Below are 21,754 nucleotides of genomic sequence, written 5' to 3' on the forward strand. Positions count from 1 at the left end.
AAAAAGTCAATTTAAATAGTATCCAGGCAGCTATACATGTAAAAAAGCAATAAGTCTCAGAGCAAGAATTAATATAAGATCCTGTCTTATTTTCGGCGAAACAGGGTATTACCACGATATTACTTCATCCCAAAATCCTTGGAAATCCAGCTGAGATTCCTAATGGTCAGACACGCTTTTCCTATTCCCCAGCCCAACGCAGGACGGCTTCTCATCCACCAAGGTGAGCTGTGGAGATCTCAAAATGCCAGTTTCACAGTGCAGAGTGGAGCAGTTAAATCTCTTATCTATTAGCAGTGGATGAGCGCCCAAAGTTCCCAGTGACCAAGCAGAGAGGCTTTTCTATTGGGAGTCCCGGAGTTAAACTTGTGAAATGACAGCAGTTCAACTTTGTTTGAGGGCTTAGAGGGAACTTTCCGAAAGTTTGGCTCCCTGCCCTAAAGATCACACTGAAGGCATCGAAACAGTAAGAGCTCACGGTTCACTTCAATCGATGATTGTACCACTCTCCAACCGGGACCTTTCCCTTTAGAAACCCTTGAGCGTGTAAAATGCACAAACCAAGAGTGCGGCTTCTCTTCCATCACTCTTTGTGGGTGCAAACGGGACACCCCATGACGGAGCTTTATTTATTAACACCACACTCTGCCCAAACAGGCCCAAGGCTGGAGGTGACACTTACCCGGACTGACGCTGACAACCTTGGCTGGTGCCCTCAGGACACCCGCAGACACGGTCCCCTCCGGCGCGGGCATATATAACACTGACCCACACCTCACTGTCCTTATAGAGACACCGCATCACCCGCCAAACTGGATCTTAGGACAACACGGATGTCAGAAAGTGGGTCTAAGGAGAGCCCCAAGCTTCAGCTGACATTAGAAACCTGCAGCCTGGGTACAGGAATGCATTTGCAAGCGATGCTTTTTTACCGTGTAACGTCTCTTTTCAGCTTCTTCAATGTAACTGCATTATCTCAGTGAGTGGCAGCCGGCAGGGATGGATGAAATGGGAGGTTAATCTGCATCGGCCATCTCTCTTGATTTCTCCTTCATTTCCATTTCCTTTTAAAATGGAAGTTCCATTAAAACAGCAGCACTTTTCTATTAAATAAGTAACAGAGAAGAATGACTGCCTCTGTATCTCATCAGCAGTGAATCTTTTTAAAATCACTCAAGAGGCAAGGCTCAAATCATATATTTAATAAGAACCACTTCGATATCACTTTTTAAAGCAATTAACATATTATTAGAGATAAGCGCAAGATGCAACATTTAGACCCAGATTTCTACAGTTTAGGAGGGCGTGGACATCGGGTCGTTGCCTCGGCAATCGTCTCCGCATGTCACAAACTGGTGTCACAACAGAACTTCAGTTACATGGACACAGCAGATTAAATTCTCGCTTTTAATCCTGATTTTACTCATGCTGCTTCTTTTCAGTCATTTGAAAAGGACTCTGTGTCCACCGGTGAGAATGGACAAACCACCTCAATGGGGTTTCTGCTCCACCTCAGGGTCCTGGAGCAAAGTGTCCATTCCCACCAACCCCTTCCTTCTGGATGTCCAGGCATTTGCTTTCGTTATGGAGCACGAAGGAAACGCATATTGGAACCTTCACTTTTTTTAAAGGATCAAATAATCCCATCACCAACAGGATCCCCATGAGCAACAGGATCCCCATCGCCAGGTCGTTCTGTGTCACCTGGTTCCCAGCAGACGTCCATCAGCTCCAAGAGGCCCCACAAATGCCACCAGGCAGCTGGAGCTGCTTGGTGGCTCACCCAGGGGCTGCTGCCTCGCAAGCGGAGCCGTGCGGCCGTCCCAGGGTGACTCTGGTGACAATCCCGCGCGTTAAACAGAGCGAGTCCCTCCTGCCAATTACAGCAGCCGAGGTGCAGCCACAGATTCGTTTGTGCTGCTGGTGACAGGGACAGAAACCTCCAGCAGCTGAAGCAGATGGAAGGCTGGGGGCGGTGACACCTTATACCAGCACAATTAAATCTGACAAAGCCCATCTGTTGGTGCCCCGGGCACTGGCAGGACTAGAGCTGAACTGGGAACTGTGAATTACAGCACAGGCAACATCCAAACGTGTTTTGGTTGTTTCTCCTGAAACATGCAGGCTTTTCCCAACACCAAACAATATGTGGCTTCCACTGACAACTGACAGCAAACTGATTGCTCAATTAAAGGGCATTTTACCATTTTGACCACGGGCTGCGAAGTTTCAAATCCCCCAGACCTTCCTGGAGTCCATCATTACATTGCTTTTCTTAGAAAGCAGCAATAAATGCAAAGGGAAACACGTCATGCACCTAAAGACACTGTGATCATGTTGGTTTTATAAGTGCTAAAATTTATTAGACAAGAGATGACGCAACAGCGAATAAGAGCAAAATTCTACATTGACTCCCTACTTTGCAATTCAGGACAACTAAGAGGTTTTACTTCATTAAGGAAGGCAAGGGAAAAAATCAGAGACAACCCCAATGGAAGAGGAAGTCTTGTCAAGCCTAAATGAACAATCAGTCCTATGCGATGCTCACTGCTGTAGAAAGAACAATGCAACGTATCTGCTTCTGTTCAATAAATTACTAAAACATCAGTTATAAACCTGCTGCATGGCATTGAAAATTAAACTCATTAAACGTCCAGGTAGCTCCATCCTGATGCAAATGGAAGACAGAAATGAGCGCTCTGCAGCAAACAACTCTGTGCACGTCCCATCTTTGGGAAACATTATTTACACGTACACTTCATATATTAATATATTTTAGTGCACCCTAGCCAGAGGGCAACCAGAAAGAGTATTATTCCACGAGAAGGACAGGAGATGGGCTGGCTTCTCCCCGCCACCGAGCGGAGCCTGTATCCACCCTTTAGTCTGGAATCCACATAAAACAACTTTCCAAGACCACATTTCCCTTCGCTGGTTAGCCAGGTATCAGGACCCCAAACCAGCGGTCTCCCATGATGGTAGATTTTGTAGCCGCGACTACTGCGGGCCAAAAAAAGCAGGTGAGATTGCTCCACAACCTTCAAGTGACTCCAAGGTCAAGAATTTCAGCCAAACGGCCATTTAGTGGTGTCTTGCCCTCCCTCTCCATCGCCCATGAAGACTGCAGCACCGTGTGGTGTTTGGGGTGGACCTTGCCCATAGTCTCACATTGCCCAGGCAGGATGGGTGTGTCTGAGCTTCAGGAAGAGATCTACACCACTACAAAGTTACGGAGACGACCACTATTAAGGTCTTCATTCAGAGCAAGAATGCCTTAAAAACAAACCTTACAGCCTCCATGGGAGGGAAGCCCACACAGGACTTTCTCTTGCGTTACCTGCTCTCGGTGCATTGCACACACCAGCAGGTCCAGCCTCATTTCTACAGGGAAAGAGTGAAAAAAGGGTGATGGTGGGTGTCCAAGGGGGTTGTCCAAGGGGACAGTGCCAGGCCATCAGCTTTGCTGGGAGGGCAAGGTGGATCTTGCAGCTCCCTGATCTGCAGTCTGATTGATCCCCAAAAGAGAAGACAACTAGCCACCCAAGGTCTTTTCCAAGGGGAAGCCATATGGGGTGACCATGGGAGGGACCGGTGGCAGGAGCATGTTGGTGATGGAGGGGGAACAATAGGAAATCGGTGTTTTCATTCAATAGGATGCTGTTTAATGACACCTGTGATCCATGGGAGCCACTGAGGTGTCTCTGAGAGCTTTGCTGCTCCCAGCCTCAGGCAAGGGGCTGCGGGATGCAAGGGTGAGAAGGGGGAAAGAGATTGCACCTAGCAAAACACCACATCTTGCAAATTCAGCTCATTTAGGGCCTGGAAACCTTTTCCTCCCACAAGTATGTAAGTTTTCCTGCTTGCCAGGTAGGTACATCCAGGGTCTCTTGACTCTGATCGTGCTGCAAACCTACCTGGCCCCTTTGGGAGAGCTTGGAGATGTCCGGGAAAGCAACAATTCCCTGTCAGTAAAACGCTCACAAGACTGCATGAGCTTATTACAGTCATTCCAGCAGAAATAAGTGGTACCTTTTAGAGTGCTCGCCAGAAGAAAATAGCAGTTCTGACCCAATTTCACACAGTTGGGATCAGCTGTGGGAGACTAATATACAATAAAAATAAAAAGACACAAATGCCCGTTTCCCCCATGTCCTCTCCTAATAACATGAATAAAGCTCTGTTTTGATATTTTGTCCTTCCCAAAGGAGTCCAGTCAGTTCAGTCCAAGCCAGCTGTGGTTTGAGTCCAACTCCTCTGACCCTTCCACCCTTTACTTGATGAAATTCTTAATCGTCCACCTTTGTCCTGTGCAGCTGCGAAGAATCAGATCGATGCCGGCCATTCCTCTGTTCTCCACTTCCAAGCATCGTCCCGTTCCCTTGTTCAGGATGGCACCATTCTAAAATTAAAGGATACGGGGAAAATATTAAAAAAAAATAAAGACACGGGGTTGCCTGTGAAGCCAGCCAGGCCCCAGGGCTGCCCAGGAGCGCAGCTGCGTCCTCGTGCATTGCTGGAAGCACTTGCTTGGGCAGTAATGCAATTCAAACAATGAAATATTTCCTAAAGTAATCAATGTGAATTACATGAGCAACATTTATCATCGACAAGACGGATCCCTGAGCAACCAAAGGACATCAGTAACCTTTAAACAGCGTGGCTGCACCCCTGCGCTACAAAGGTGTGATACTTCTGTAAATGTGTATTATTTACTCTCTGCTTTGGGACAAAAGTGCTATGTTTTCTTGTATTTCAGCATAGATTATCTGTAAGAAACAAAGAAATCTGGAAGGGAGTAATTCAAAACCTGCCTGGACACCTTCCTGTGTAACCTCATCTGGGTGTTCCTGCTCCATGGGGGGATTGCACTGGATGAGCTTTCCAGGTCCCTTCCAATCCCTGACATTCTGTCATTCTGTGATTCATCGTCAGGGTAGGTTACATACACCTGAGGGTATCAGAAAGGGAAACTTCTATTGGAAATAGTCCTAAAATATTGTCCCTGCCTCCGATCCCCCTTTTCCCTGTCCCCTAGGACTTGTCACCTGCTGCTACACGGGACCATTTCACTTCATCCCGCAGCATCTCGCACCAATGATGCGCCCGCGGTTTGGGAAGCGGCATCGGCGACAGTCCCACAACAAACCTGTATGAAATTCCAGCGCTTATGGAGGCTGCTCTTGACCTTTTCGCAATCGAGGAGCTGAGGGAAGCGGCTTTTCACGTTATCCACCAGGCAGCGGGTATCGGGGAGAAGAGTCGTGGTGCCGAGGGCGCCGAGATGAAGGAATCCCTCCTTGGTGTAGCGCGCAAGCTGCGGGACGGGGAAGGAGAGGAAGAAAATCATCAGTACCTTTGGAGCATCGTTAAAAAGTGACGGAAAGGACAAGTTTGCAGAGCCCCAGGAAAAAAAAAACCAACTGTGAGGATGGTGCACAAAGTAGAACTGATGAGAGGAAAAACCCAACTTTGTGTCTTTTTTCTTGTTGTTTTGTTTTTGGTTTTGTTGTTGGTTTTGTTGTTTTTTTCTGATGCAGATGAGGAGCTGGAGCATAGAGAAGGGAAAATAATAACTCTCAGCCTTAAACCCACCACGGGGCAGACCCCCCCAGCCTCCTTTGGACCCAGACACCGCAGGCTGGGGACGTGGATGCTTTCCCCTGGTTTCTGCCGGAGCCAGCTGGCTTGGCTGGTCCTGCTGGCCCAGCCCGGGGTTTCTCACATGTTTGGCGAGCCAGCCTTGCTTTGGCCAGCAAACGGTGCTGCTGGTGTGTCTGGCACAGCCCTCCAGCAACTCCAACAGCCGCCAGGCCGCAACGGCAGCCCGAGGAGACCAAGAAATAACAGGCCCCGTTCCCCAGTGGATGGAAGCCCAAATCTCGTTCCAGCGCTGAAGCAAAGGCTCAGGATCGCAGCTCAGCCCTGCAGCACCCCCACGTTCCCAGGGACATGACTTGGCTGCCAGGGCTGGGAGCATTGGGGCCGGTGGCTCTTGGGGACGCGGCACAGGCAGGACATAGATGGCACCGACACAGCACCAGGGCCGCACACAAAGGGCTCCTCCATTTGCGGTGTTTAAAGAATCCCAGCCAAATACTTCCCTCAACATATTTAAATTCAGGAGTGAAAAGGGATGAATGACAGCGGCCTGCCTTTTATAGTTCAAGGGAAAGATATACACAGCTGCTTATTTAAATTATGAATCAATCTATTATCTAGCAGACAAATGAGTATTCAGCACATTAATTGACTGAGCATATCTATGACCCAGATGCTTCAAAACAGCCAGTAAATCACACTGGGAGTTTGGGTTATCTCAACTGGAATAATTAAACACTGAAAATCAAGTTAAAACAATGTAGCAGGGTCCAACTCCAGCATGAAAGCACAGGTACAATCTTGGTGCTTGAGGCCCATTCTGCCTTCCCTCCATGACGCTGGCTGCAGGTCCGGGTGTGCGGGATTGGGATGGGTGCCTGTCGCGCTTTGCTCCCAGCTGCTGATGCAGCTACACTTCCAGCCAACGTGTGTCTGAAAGCAAGACCTCCCCTACTGCCCATCCCACCGAGGTCCATCTGCCAAAGGGACTGATGCCCTGGCAGATTGAACAGCCCACACCATGCAGCTGATGCTGGCATGGGACAAGGTTGCCCTGTTCCATCCCCCAGCACAGGATCTGCCCTTCTGCCCCCAAAGCCCTTTGCTAAGATGGTGCAGATGGTTCACGTCTCTTTATCTTTGCAATTAATTCCCCCTCCAAACAGCTGCGCTGGTGCATTGGGGCGAACAGGCTGAGAGAGCTGGGGTGTTCAGCCCGGAGAAGAGAAGCTCCGGGGAGACCCTATTGTGGCCTTTCTGGACTTAAAAGGGGCTGATAAGAAAGATGGGGACAGACTTTTGAGCAGGGCCTGTTGGCACAGAACAAGGGGTGATGGTTTTAAACTACAGAAGAGGAGATCCAGGATGGACACGAGGAAGAAATTGTTGCCCCTGAGGGTGGTGAGAGCCTGGCCCAGGTTGGCCAGAGAGGTGGTGGCTGAACCATCCCTGGAGACATCCCAGGCCAGGCTGGACGGGGCTCTGAGCAACCTGAGCTGGTGAAGATGTCCCTGCTCATGGCAGGGGGGGCACTGGGGGAGCTTTAAATGTCCCTTCAACCCAAACCATCCTGTGATTCTACAACAGGAGGGCAGCCTGCAAAGCTTCAAGCTGTAACCATCATCACCTCCTCCTCCTCCCACTGATTCTCCATCTCCTCCAAGTGCCTGACCACAGGATGGGGATCCTGGCCATGCCCAGGCCCAGCTCACATGGCTGAGGTCCCAGCAAGGGACGTGCCCTACGTACGAGGCTGGAGCAACCTGGGCATGACCCCTGAGCATCTCCAGCCCAGCTGAAGGCTCACATTCACTTTATTTGTTTTTCACAGTTCCATGTCTCAATGAGCCAAGCTTCAAGTGCTGACAGCATGTTTTTAACCATGCAACTCACCTGAATTGAGCACCGACACAGAGAATGAGGACAACTGCCTTGTAAAAAGAGAGAGGAATATAAAGGAAAAGACAAAAAAGACAAGCTCTCTGCATGACAGACAGAAGAAATCATCCAGAGGTCTCTAATGGGCAGTGCAAGTTATTCTCCTCCTGTTTTCAAAATTTTCCTACCACGTACATAATTAGTGTGCCAGACACTTCCTTTTTTATGCTGTTTGGCAGCTCATCTTCAGACAGTTGGCCTAATGCCCACAAGGCAACATGATTTCTGCTCTTACATGTTACCGCCTAATGTGGTGGGAAAAATAAGTAGAGCAAAAATCAAATCTTTCCCGAGGAAGGGAGCAGGGCGGGTGCTGGAGGGAGACAGAACGAGCTGAAAAACAAACACGGGTATTATGAAAAATGCATTAAGTGCATCTATTAGATGTGTCATCTACTATGTATAATAGCCAGATAAATAAAGCACTGAACACGTGTCTGGATCCAGCACTCTGTCTAGAGCCTGATCTGCTCTGCCGAGCGCAGTGGAGGCTCCGCAGCAGCCGGTCCAGCCCTCCAGCCGCCAAACCTGAGAGCGACTATCCCCCCAAAATCCCACCTAACTCGGGAGTGCACGCTCTGCTAAGACATCTATGGGATTTTTGTCTTTTGGAATATTTTGCCATAGAGGTTCTCAAGGACATGGGTTAGTGCTAGAGTTGGGTTATGGTTGGACTTGATGATCCTGAGGGTCTCTTCCAACTGAAGTGATTCTATGATGCCTTAATTCTTCTTTGGTAACCTTGCTTCTCTCCAGAGCAAGCCAGAGGTCTCAAGCACAAGGTGACAGTGGGGGGTGAAGCACTCGGGTAAATGGGAGTCCTATGTTGAAGCAGCGATCCTGCTAAAGCTGGGTTTTTCTTGAGCAATAAAAGGCCAGAGCAGAGGCCGACACCGGGACGGCCCCGCAGGCTGTTGTGCGAGTGCAGCTGCAACCTGGATTCCGTCTGGATTTGCCCGTACTAGAAGAGACGGGAAACATCTCAGTCTCATGACCACGTTGCATTGACCAACATTTTCAAGAGTAGCTCCAGAGACTGCAACACATAAGACCTGAGCCGCCCTTAGAAACTGAAGGTGCCACACAAATGCTTTATGGTACCAGTAAATTGCACCCGCCGTTCTTATTGAAACCTTCTGAGTAGCAGTTCAGCAACTCAACAACTTGGTATCTAAAGCAAAGTTGTGTGTTTCAACATGGCCAGCACAGCCCCAGATGATGGTCTCTGGGAAAGGCAGTTGATGAGAACATATCCTTTGGCTGAATATGAAAGTTGTGTGAGCAAGATGTAATAGCAAGAGATTTCTGCAAGTGCTCATAGGGACATTCAGCATCAGTGCAAACACCCCTGGTGTAACACCGCTCCTTGGTTCAGGGGCTGCCAAGAGCAGGGACAATCTGCTCCTTCTTTGGGTGCTGTGTTTGGGGAATCTCAGCAATGTAATTGTGCAAATCCTGTTGTTTTCCTGATTCTGTGATTCTGTGAGTGTATCCAACCCACCCGGCACCACCTCGACAGTCCGTGCTCCTCCTCATCCTCACGCACAGCCAGGCGAGCTCTGCCCACAGGAGCTGGGACGGCTCTTCCACCAAACCTTCTGTTGGACCACAATGGTTTCCTCCTCTCCAATGTTACATAAGGATCATCCCTCCTGCTCTTGACTCTTGCATTACCAGCCACTCCAAAAATGTTGCCTACATCAGCACGTGTCTGGAGAAGGTTCCTCCTTTGGGGATCCCACGCCTGCTTTGCAGTCACTAAGGTTTTCATCACATGGACATCATGGTGTTTAACGATAATAACAGTTCATCCTTCTCCTCAGAAAATTATTTCATTGATAAAGAAGGAAGTTTTGCTGACGTGCAGTCCAGTTGCAAGAAGTTAATGAGAGCCCATGCCGTATAACCAGTTAAATCCAGTGGTATTTAATGTAACAAAACCATGTTTTTTCTGGCTTTGGATAAAGGCAAATCAACAAAGTCAAATATCTGAGTTTAAATTCTGCTTTACTTGCCCTAAAAATACATGTTTTCTTTTGAAGTGAGCTGTCCTGTGTCTCACTGCCAGGCAGGAGCTGAAGGAACAGGGGAGGATATGGACGATCCAGCAGGAAAAAACCAATCACGGAGATACCAGCCTGAGTGAATTACCCAGCCTGGCATGGGACAAGAAAGAAGGGAAAGACCAAGAGGAAAGACCAGAGAAAAAGAGTTAAAAACTATTACCAAGCTAACCATTTAGAAGTGCTTAATAGTGATGAGGTCTTAGACCTCTTAATTAGTGTTAGTGGCCCAAAGTCACATCCCCTGACAGAAACACTGATCCATAGCCATGGGCTCTTACAAACACCTTTCCAGGTAAAAAAACTGCATCTTGCAGAGTCGGCCACTGTTTTACACCACTTTTACGCCACTGATCTCCCATCAGCAAATGTGCTCCACCAATAAATCTTCTTTGATTATTGTTGCTGGCTGGCTGCATCTCAGGGATGGGAGAAAGTTAATTAGACATCTTAGCACCTGGGAAATAAAAGCCTTGACGACCTTCATTGACTCTATTGGAAAATAATTTAAGGTTGTTTAGCTTCCTTTCCGCACTGAGTAGATCATCAATTAGCAACCACAACTAAAGTGTCCAGTATTTTCTTCTTAACACAATTTAATCTGACGTGCTCTTTTGTCACCTTTGATCCTGCAGTGTCCCGGATGATCTCGGTATTGATGGTTTTGTCCTCAAGTTCTGGTGCTTAAATGGGCAAAACATATTTTATCCTGTAATTAAATGAAATGCTCCGCTGGGTGAACATTATCTTAAGCTTTATAGTATTATAGTGCTTTCCATCACCTTAATATATCACCATAGTTCTGTCACTCCAATGAGGTATTGCTATATTATTAGTGTAATACATCATTACAGCAAGGTGTTTTCCTGATGTATTGCTTAAAAAATGAAGCCATCAGGAAGAAAAAAATCCATGAGCAGGCTCAATATAATTACAGGATAAAATGATACTTCATCATGAAATCTGATAATGATTTGACCTGGAAGTGAATGAAAGTAGAGAGAATGGGAAAGGGAAAACAAGAGGAAAAGAAACCCAAATTTTCCCCCAGTGACAGATGCTACAGCTGCAAGCAAAAGCCAAGCCCCCATCTGCATTCGGCACCACATACGGGATCCATATGAAGGCTACAGGCTTAGCTTAAACAGATTAGCAGCCACCAGCAGAGAGAGCAGAAACTCAAGATATTATTTGGTATTATTATAATACCAACTGCCCTGCCTGGAACAGGACAAAACTCTCCCCGCAGAGCAGGTCAGCGCCCCTTTCTCTGCGCTGCTCACACACAGACACGCAGCAGCACGGAGTGGGGATGGATGGATGGATGGATGGGCTGCACATCAAGAGCGATGACTTACCAAAAATCCCCAAATTTGAGGGACCTGGGGGGTTCAGCTGGAGAACAGGAGCTGAGGGGAGACCTTCTGATCTCTGACCTGCCTGAAAGGAGCTTGGAGCCAGGGGGGTCGGGCTCTGCTCCCCAGGAACAAGCGCCAGGAGCAGAGGAAATGGCCTCAAGTTGCGCCAGGGGAGGCTGAGGTTGGATCTGGGGAACAATTTCTTCCCAAAGGGCTGTGGGGCATTGGAACAGGCTGCCCAGGGCAGTGCTGGAGTCACCATCCCTGGAGGGTTGGACAGACAGACATGAGGTTTTCAGGACATGGGGCAGTGCCAGGGGTGGGTTATGGTTGGACTGGATGATCTTGAGGGGCTTTTCCAACCCAAATGTGATTTTACACCCAGTGTGGCAGAGAACAGGACCCGCGACCCCACTGTCCTCGCATCATTAAATGCCTGCAGGGCGCCCAAACCTTCCCCTCACTCACTGCCGCTGAGGAACCTGCTCCTTACCTGGGAATTGCATTTAAATGTGTGTGCCTGAGCCACGGCACCAAAGAGAGGAGCTGAGATTTGAGGATGCTATACGAACACTGAGCTCAGGCACCACTGTGGGTGCTTCTGGATGCAGAACAACTCAAATGGAACTGCAACTCCTTCTGTTTCATACATATATATATAAAACAAGCAAACTATTTGAACAAAGTGTTGACATTACTTCTAATTAAATTCCCAGCAATAAATTACAACATGCAGCCCATTAGTTAAACGGTAGCAGCAAAAGTCCCATTTCTTTTGTGCGGCGTCCGTGCTTCTGCAAAAGGCTCATTTCAAAGCTTCTGCACTCACTGATAGCTACTTTTAAAAAGCACTTTCAAGGAGTTAAGTTAATTGCATGTATTGCTAAACAAAAGAACTGCCAAGAACTGGCTCTCAGCTGGAGAGGGAAGGGACAATGTGGAGGTGGAAGACCAAGAAGAAAAATCTGCACTGAGTTTGCACGACAGGCGAGCTGGAGGGAGCCAGCGGCACCGCAACATTTCACTGGAGAGTATCAGGTAGGGAAAGAAAACATCGTTAAGTTTAATCACAGAAAGAGCTGAGGAAAAAATAAATAACCTGCTTTTTACCATTCATCTTAAAGCCCAGGGTTAGCAGACAATGTCAGGCTAATTCAGTTTCTCATACTGTAATGCACTTAGAGGTTCAAGTCTCCATCCAGAAAGTCCAAGAGGTAGTTTGTGCCATTTAAGAAAAAAAAGGTGTGCATTTAAGCAACAGCGAGGTTATATTTAGCTTGATCAGCCACAGTTGACTGATCTTTGTTTAAAGGCAAGGATAAACCAAAGTGAGATTTCTCTCTCCCGCACAGGACTCCTGCAGCCAGTGCTTGGGCTCAGCTGGCTCCGGGATCTTGTAGTTCAGGCTCAGATGAGCTTTGGGGTTACTTAGTCCTGGTGAGCCTGGAAAGTCCGGGCTGACCATATCGTGAGAACGGGCTCTTTATGCATTTCCATCACTTGAACTGTACACTTTTAAGTTGAAAATGAGCCTCTTCAAGCTTGCTGAACCCCCAGACACTCACTAAGGAGAACAGCTGTGCTGCAGCTCTGCATCCCCAACTCGCTCCATCTCAATCTTTAACTCACCCTCACACCAGCGAGGCCCATTTTGCAGGCAGAGAATCAAGAAAGACATGTTTAAGTCGTATTTGTGGCCTGTGATAGAACAGAGAACTGACACCCCGTCTTTTTAAGCCCTGATTAATGTGCTGGGTTTTCAGCCAGATTTGATGAGCGAATCATTAAGATGTGACAACAAAAGAACAGATCTTATCTCGGGAAAGCTACCAGGAATGAGATCACATGTTCCCAGACCCTGGGGTACAGCTGCGAGATTTTGTTGTGAACTCTAATACATGTTTCCCACCTGAAAAGCCACATTTTGGCACCTCCCTCCCTTGGAAAGTCCTCCTAGCGCGTACGGGCTGCACGAGAACTGCGAAGCTACACTGACTTTATCTGTAACATCCAACGGATTAAAGCAAGTTCTGTTTCCAAGATCAAGTTTACATATCTCTGGTATTCACACAAGTTTTCAATATTTGGGTAATCAAAAAAGAGACACCCAAATGCAAGATGTGCTACAACCCATCGCAGGCTAGAATGCAACTGGAGCCAGCAAACCAGTCACAGAAGCCTCTGTTTCAACGGGAAAGCTCTGATGCTTAAATTGGAAATCTGCTCAATAAATAAATTACCCTAAATATGCTGGGAAACCCTCCTGTGTGGTGGGGCACTTTTCTTCCTCTCCCTGCTCTCCTTTCCAATTCATGGGAGAAATTTTCACCGGCAGGGTTTTATTACACAAATACCTGCAGGTACTTAACGGAATGGTCTTTATTACGTTGTATTTTACAATTTTGGTCTTAACGAATGCAACCACCGTACTTTCTGCTGTAACATCATGAAGGAACCAGACGTTTCCCCTCGCTGTACCTGCACGGAGACCCCGGTGACCCGGTGCAGAGCTGCAGGGCAGGCTGGCCCAGCTCCCAGGAGCAGCGATTCAGCACTGGTGTTGAGCACTTCCAGGTAATTTATACACTTCTGGGTTGAGAGGAAGGTTTGAGACAGTAACGTGCCTTTGATGGCACAGTAAATCTGTCAGACACTGGAGTGTATCAGGATTTGAGTCTTCCCTCATTGCTGTGTCACCTCCCGTGCTGCTGCCGTCGTGCAGGAATTTCAACAGGACCTCGGTGCTCACAGCACTTTAGACACACGGTCCTGCCCACCCAGCAGCTCTCAGCCTAAACCTCACCTGATGGCACTGGTTTGTGGTCATGATGATAAAACAAGCTGTTGGAAGGCACGAGCAATGGGAGAGTTACAAACATCGTGATGCCAAGATGGAAAATGGTAGAATGACAAGCCAGGGCTGCCTTAGTTGGTAAGGGAAGAACACAGCCCATAGAGCACAGCGACCAGAATACCTGCAATGAGAGGGCAGGTCTTCCCTAAAACACGCAAGGACAGATCGTTGTCCTGCAAATAAAATGAAATCTCTGTCTACCCCTTAAACATACCTAACACTGCATCCAGGCACAACTAGGATGGGATTGTCTCACCCAAATCAGTGTTAAACTTCCAGTGTAAGACTTGTCCTCTTGGCCATGGAGAATGAGCCGCAGGACCTACCCCACCGTGGGGGGTTCCGTGGGTGGTCTCCTGAGGCACAACCCGACTTCTTTTTCAGAGAATGTGGATAACAGCTTCAGTCTAGAAACGCGGTGCTCAGACAGCTCTTAGGTTCAGTTTTGCCCCAATTTCTAAGCAGATCAGTAGATAAAGCCCCTTCAGTATAAATGTGGCAGATCCAGAGAAGGTAACAGGGAAATATTTCTGAGTCTGGCAATGAGCAAGGACTTTTCAATGAAGAGAAAAGAAAATCAACAGAAGAAACAGTTTTGTCCCAGCGGAGTTTATCCCATGTTATCCCATTGCCACTACAGGCTGTGCAAGCACAATGACAGTAGAGCCCGTCATCCGCAACCTCCCTGCCTTGGCTGAATTTCTAAATTTCACAGCATTTACATGGGAAACACAAACAAAAGGAGGAGCTTGAAGCCAGACAGATACGTACATCAAATCCTGATGATAAACACCCGGGTCCTCACTGGATAGAGCCAAAGCACCAGAAGAACAAGTGCTGCTACTCTGTGGCTTTTGGGAGGTCAGACACAATTTTGGTAATGAAAGAAAACCTAAAAACCACATTGTAATTCTTGAAAAGCACATGTGTCGTAACATGGCCATTCTGTGTCTAGACTTAAAAGGAAACTTGTTGTATTTTCTCCTTAAAGATTGTAGGTGAGACGGATACTGTGATAAGGGAGCTGGATGATGAGATGATGATCACCAGGTACAGAGAAAGAAAAACACAAAGGAAATCACAAGATTTAGGTAAAAGACTGAGGTGAGGATATAAGCAGAGATAAGAGAAAAACAGTTAGCAGGGAACTGGGTAAATTATCCTTGGAGCTGATGTTCCTGGAAGTCCAGAGTCTGCTGTTGGTTTTACAGACACCAGCAGTGATGGAGTTGCTGTTGGACACGGGTTGTTCCAACTCCACGGCAATGGAAGCAGCAGCTTCTTAAAACATGAGAGAGAAAACTACAGAAGGGGCTGAATTAGTTCATCATCACTAACTTTGAGTGTTTGACACATCCATTAATCCTGTAAAAGATATAAGATCTAGAAAGAATCTTGGAATGATGGTTTCAAATCTAGAATAAACTTCAAATTAAGATAAGAAGCTTTTGGCTTGCTCTAAAACTTTGGCGAGGCAAAACAAGCGCTAGAAAACTGACGCGATGGTAAATCCCAGCCAAGCTGAAACGGCGATTAGCATCCCGTTAAGAAGCACTGTTTGTTTTCTCTGCCCAGTTGGTACATTTTTACTCTGCTGGGCGAAAGAAAAGAAACATCTTAAAGTGCTCTGCTTGTGTCCGCTCTGCTCGGCTCATTGGTTATTTGCTTTCAGCATTATTTACCCGCATCTAGAAGATTTTTTCAAATTATGCTTTTACTTGCAGCTCCGGAATGATTACGGTAATCCAGAAAACAGCCTAAGAGCAGCTGGGGAAATGCACCTTTACATCCGAGATATTTTTAACAAGCTGGGCCTTATACATTAGATGGAGAAGCCAACAGACACGCTGCGCATCCGCGCTCCCTCCTCTGCCAGGTACAACCTGCGTGTCCCCACCTGCGGTCCCCAGCCGTGACACGGGTACAATATTGCTGTGTGGTTCTCCTGCGGGCCCTGGTCCAGGCACACGTCTTTCGCCTTGTTGTTTCGAAGCTGTAAAACACAGAAAGTGCAGAGTTATACGGCCCCGTCTCTCCAGACACAAGCAATAAACTGATGCGCAGTGATGCCTCTGGCCTCTTGTGTTATAGAAAGAATTTATGGTGCTATATCACCAGGCATAATCAGGCAGAGAAAGGTTTAGTGTGCTGTATGTTTTCTTTAAATACAGAGCCTAATGATGACTGCTTTTATATAATAATCACCATTCAAAGGAGCCAACTTCCTTGAGCACAGTTTTCTTTGTATTTGGTCATGTGTGGTGGCAACAAACATACTTTTAGACCGCCGGCAGTGTGTTGCCAGGAGCCTCAAATCAATGCAGAATTGCTTGTATTCCATCAAAATCTCAACAAAGCAGGGGGAAAAAGTCCAGTTAGCAGAAAGAGCTCCTTCGAATCATCGTGGAGATGCAGAGGCGGACAAACGGCCGTCAGGGACTGATGGACACGCTTGAGGCGCAGAGTGGAAGTGCTGGGTTCATGTGACAAAGACCGTTGGCGTCACTGCAGAGGTGTCCTCTCCCCAATTCCCCTATGTAGGGCAACTGCAATAGTGCTTTGGAAAATACTGCTTTGGGGGAGGTTTTAGCTTGAAGGCATTAAGTTAACTTTGATAATAAATCTTTCTTAAAATTAATAAATCATTCTTAAAATCCATGCCCATGTGGGGTGTTCAGGCTGTTCCTTCTCAAACTGCCACTATTCCATGAGACCTATTGCAACAGAATATTATTAGTTCCCATAAATGCCTTTTTTTCTATTCCCAGTACAGTCTCCAATCCAGAAGAGATTGAATTAAGTCTCCTTACTTTATCTTGTCCTTAAGCTGTTGTGACAACACACTGTATCCTACAGAGACCTTGTAAGGAATTAGGCTGAGTTTAAGTCAAAGGGTTTTATGAGACGACCGTGCATTAAAAATACACATACAGCTGCTTAATCCATGGAGTCAATGAGTAATATAGATAATTTTCTGTCAGTTCAGTAAATGTGGTATTAAAATATTTTACTGTATATGGCCTCCAAGATCAGAAATAAATCCCCAAATAAGTTTTTAGAAGAAACTCTGAACAGATTTATATAATTATACACAAATAGTAGGTTTTGATGCACATTCCTCTCCTTTCAGGCTATTTCTCATAGGAGACTCCCCAGCTGTAAATACTACCAGTGTGATCTAAGGGACCGCTCCGTGTTAATTACCTCGCCATAAGCGACCGTGTTGTTGTATCTTCTCATTTCCGGATAAACGTGGTCCAGATACCACTGGAAATTTTTACACTTCAAGCTCTTCCTTAACGCTTTTCTCTCGGAAACATCCCCAATGTCAATACCTGGATTCTGAAAAATAAATACACAGAATGTCACTGAATGGTTACTCTTAAAAAAAGATCAAAAATGAGTGTATTTTACGGATGTTTCCACCTGAGAACTGCCAGCAGTTGAGTAATTAAATGAAAAGGCCATGCCAGGGAATTTTGGCATGTGTGCCAAAGGCTGAAGTCATCCTTGCAGAAGTCACAAGGAAAATGTGGGTTTATAAGCCCCAGTGAGAAGGAGACACCTACTTATCTCACAGGTTTTGAAGGCATCCTTGAAATGGCCACCAGACCGATGCTGGACACGATTTGGTGCTGGCAGGTAATTTAGAAAAGAGAATCCAAGTGGAAAAGAAAAGGTTTGGAAGGAAACAAGGGAAGCACAGTGTAACAGTGGCGAATCTTCCGACCCACTGCCCTGGGGTTTGGGTCCACCTGAGAAAGGTGAAATCTGTCAACGGGCACAACGACAAAGTGTATTGAACACATCTCACCTCTGGTTTCGGTACTGACGTACTGGACTTCCAGATGAGCTTAACATCAAATGTAAGTCAGGATTTAAAAGATGTTCATGTGCTGTATCCTGGAGACTGGACAATGTCCTCAGACACATGGTGTGAATTTTGGGGTTGTCCTGTGCAGGGACAGGAGTTGGACTCGATGATCCTTGTGGGTCCTTCCAACTCACGACATTTATGGTTCTATGAACTGCAAATCCCTGACTGAGCACTGAACACCAAACCCCTTCCCCTTACACACCAGGGGTGTGTGATGCTGCTAAGAGTTAAGAAGTATAAAGCAAGGGAGAGGGAAGAAAAGAAGAAAAAAGAGAAAGGCTTACGATTCATATAGGCAGACAACTAAGAATAAAGGATAAAAATGACAGGACAAGAGAAGTTGAGGCCGAACCTCAGAAAAACCTCCTGACAAGTGGGACAATTAGTGGTGAAATAGTCTCCCTGGAGACACAGAGGAACCCCGCTGCTCCAGACGATTTAAAAGCAGACGAGGCTACAAGATCCGTCCCCAGAGGAATAATCTGCCAGGAGCAGGGGCTGAGGAGACCTGCCCCCCTCTACCCTTTTATTCCATTACAGCATTTGGGGACTTAATGCAGCAGCCAGGTGAAGGAAAACAAAGGCTCAGTGCAGCCCCTTTTACTCTTCCTACAAGTGTCGGGGGGTTTAATCTGGTTTAGCTCCTGCTCTTGTCTTTTGCAGTGATCATTAAATACAGCTGGAAAAGCAATTTTCCATTACAATGCTTGTAATGATCTTCTAATGAATTATTCACTCTACTTTACAGAAGACACCATTTCAATGCATGACTGGTAGCTCGTAGGTAAAAATAAAGATGATTGAGCGTAGACAGGTAAGACAGGCTGAAATCTTGAGGGGGCGAGATGGGACACAAAGGAAAGCGGGACCACAAACCAGTCAGTGCCCGAAATATTCAGCGCTTGTGGTCTGGCTGGGGTTTGAATATAGTAGCATCACAAAATAATTCCGTATCTGTATTAATATCAACCCCCTGCAAAATACCACCCGCCAAACAAGGCTTCACTAAAACTCAATCTCAGTTTTATCGGTATGACCTATATAAGAATCCCAAATGGTTTTTAGGGAGAGTTGGATCTGTTCCCCCAGCGCTGATCCCTGTGGCGCTGCCTTTTCCCAGCCCTACAGCACCTGCAGTTTCTCATTGAATGTTAATCCCTTTCTTCCCTCTGTTCCCGAGCAGGAGTGCGGTGCCTGACATCTAGAAAGAAATCAGGGATTAGGGCTGAACCCACGGTACTTTATGATCCCTGCCCACGGGTGTTTGGATCTTGCAACCTATTTTTAAGAGAGATCTGAAATCCCTCAGTCCTGCAGACAAATCTCTGCCTCTCCAAAATCCTTGTGCCTGTCACAGGCAGTGCCCTCCTGCAGCTCGCTGTGTAAACACTATTTCTTTCCATTTCCAGTCATTTATTTCTCAATAACAAACTAATCCAGGACTCTCCACCACTGGCAGCTCACAGACCCTTCCCAGGTGCCTGTTGCTCTTTAATGCAGTACAAAATCCTGACTACTGTGGCTCTAAATGCCAGTAACTCTCCCCAGGTGTAACCTTTCCACAGAAAGCAGCGGCTCATTGTTTTGTGTTTTCCAGAACGCCCGGGTGTGTGGTGCTGCCAGCCGGGGAGGCTGCTGCTGCACCAGCGGGACCGAAGCAGCTCTTTACAGGGGTGTGAGCAGCGAAGTATGAGCCTTTTGGAAGGAAGCAGTTGTGGTGAACAGCAGGGTGACCATGAGCCAGCACTGGGCCCTTGTGGCCAGGAAGCCAATGGTACCTGGGGTGGGTTAGAAGGGGGTGGTCAGTAGGTCAGAGAGGTTCTCCTGCCCCTCTGCTCTGCCCTGGGGAGACCACACCTGGAATATTGTGTCCAGTTGTGGCCCCTCAGTTCCAGCAGGACAGGGAACTGCTGGAGAGAGTCCAGCGCAGCCACCAAGATGCTGAAGGGAGTGGAGCATCTCCCGTGTGAGGAAAGGCTGAGGGAGCTGGGGCTCTGGAGCTGGACAAGAGGACACTGAGGGGTGGCTCATTCATGGGGATCAATATGGAAAGGAGGAGTGTCAGGAGGATGGAGCCAGGCTCTTCTTAGTGACAACCAGTGACAGGACAAGGGGCAATGGGTGCAAACTGGAACACAGGAAGTTCCACTTAAATATGTGAAGCAACTTCTTCCCAGTGAGGGTGGCAGAGCCTGGCCCAGGCTGCCCAGGGAGGTTGTGGAGTCTCCTTCTGTGCAGACATTCCAACCCGCCTGGACACCTTCCTGTGTAACCTCATCTGGGTGTTCCTGCTCCAGCGGGGGGATTGGGCCGGATGAACTTTCAAGGTCCTTTCCAATCCCTGACATTCTGGGATTCTGTGATTTTGCCTTTATTTTTAGCAGCAAAAGGGTGGCTGGAAATAACCACTCACACAGGGTCTGGTCACTCACGGCAACTTCACCAGCCCAGTGCTCGTGCCGGCGTACGCTGCATGTGCAGTGAGTGGTGGGGAATCCATGTCCCAGCCATCACCTGGAGAGCATTGTGCCCACCCCTCCCCATCGCCCCTTCTTCTCCCTCGGGCAGGACCAGATGAGGGGGCCGGTGCATCCAGGGCGCTCCCAGCGCGCTCCGGGCAGCGTTCAGAGCCAGGAGGCAGGAGATGCCCTTGGGTTTCATGATTAGACACAAGCTGCACAGAGACCACAGCTCAAGCAGCAGCCTCGGACCTACAGAAATTCCTCCTGAAGCCTATAGAGCTTTATGCAGAAGTGCACAGCATCACGTAGAGAGGTCCACATGCAGGATGTGTTCTCTGGGCACAGTCAGCCTGTCTTGTTGGTGGGACCCCAATGTTTTCTAACGACACACCTTGCTGCCACACAGCAAGATTTACACGGAAAATCGTGTGTCAGATCTAAGAAAATCAAACAATTTCTGAACAAATAAATAGAACCACCAAAGCTATTTAAAGGGTGGTTTTGGTGCATTTGCACATGGTGCTGCTGGGAGGGGATCTCTGGCAAGCCACCGACCTCCCATCCTTTATCTCTGAATATGGTTTCTAAGCGTTGATTGCCTCAACTTCCCCAGCACTGGCAAAGCAAATGGCCCAGGCCCCTGGACCACACATCGTCTGCAGCAAACAGCAGCGACAGCATCTGGAGCTTGGAAACCCACGCTGGGCTGCACGTAACACAGACCTGCCCGAGCCGCAGGGAAAACCTTCACGGATGCTGATATTAATAATCTTCTGCCAACCAACTCTACAGACAGACTCCATCTGCAGAGCAGCGTAATGACACAAATTCATGCCATGTAAACACTCCACAGGGAGATAAACACTACAATCCAGGTTTAATTTTTAGAAATGAAAATAAAAAGGCTGATGCAAACTGCAGGAATTCCTCCCAAGTCTGCAGGCTTCGCAGCATCTCCAGCAAAGCTGAGGGAGGTCTGCTGACTTCCACAGCTGGGGATGTGACCTGGGGTATTTAAGCTTATCTTTCACCCAGGGGCACCAAATGCTCTATAATTCAATTTTTTAACCCAATAAAGTGAAGATTTAGGATAAGGTGCAACAGCCGTACCTCTAGCGGCAGGTTCCACGCAATGTAGACGTGGGATTTGTAGTCGTCCATCCACACCTCGGCCACCCGCAGGGCGTTGCGCTTGGTGTAGAACCCGATGTTGTTGTTGTAGGGCTTCTTCTTGCGCTCGATGTGAGCCACCCGGGAGCAGGGCAGGACCTCCATGCTGCCGCCGCACAGCCACACCTGCAACGCAACCGCACGGCGCCATCAGCACAGGGAAATTAAAAAGAATGACGTGGTGGGGTTTGAGTTTTCTCACATCCCATCACGCTTATCGCTCATCATATCACTTTCTTGCTCTCTATAATTGCACAAGGCTACAGGCTTAGCTTAAACAGATTAGCAGCCACCAGCAGAGAGAGCAGAAACTCAAGATATTATTTGGTATTATTATAATACCAACTGCCCTGTCTGGAAGGAGACAAATCTCTCCCTGCAGAGCAGGTCAGTGCCCCTTTCTCTGCGCTGCTCACACACAGACACGGAGTGGG

General features: G+C 47.6%; 1 protein-coding gene across 1 annotated transcript in view; it reads right to left on the reverse strand.

Annotated features, from left to right (window-relative positions):
- Nucleotides 1-1,187: 1,187 nt before the first annotated feature.
- The window catches only part of GALNT17 (polypeptide N-acetylgalactosaminyltransferase 17), a 210,317-nt gene continuing 189,750 nt past the window's right edge, over nucleotides 1,188-21,754 (reverse strand). The window contains exons 7-11 of the mRNA XM_082068448.1: nucleotides 21,261-21,446; nucleotides 17,016-17,153; nucleotides 15,709-15,804; nucleotides 5,147-5,314; nucleotides 1,188-4,399 (exon numbers count right to left, since the gene is read on the reverse strand). Of these exons, the coding sequence (XP_081924574.1) occupies nucleotides 4,271-4,399; nucleotides 5,147-5,314; nucleotides 15,709-15,804; nucleotides 17,016-17,153; nucleotides 21,261-21,446 (717 nt within the window). The 3' untranslated portion in view covers nucleotides 1,188-4,270. The remainder of the gene's footprint in view (nucleotides 4,400-5,146; nucleotides 5,315-15,708; nucleotides 15,805-17,015; nucleotides 17,154-21,260; nucleotides 21,447-21,754) is intronic.

The sequence above is a fragment of the Streptopelia decaocto genome (assembly GCF_964273445.1).
Source record: "Streptopelia decaocto genome assembly, chromosome: 18".
Lineage (NCBI taxonomy): Eukaryota > Metazoa > Chordata > Aves > Columbiformes > Columbidae > Streptopelia > Streptopelia decaocto.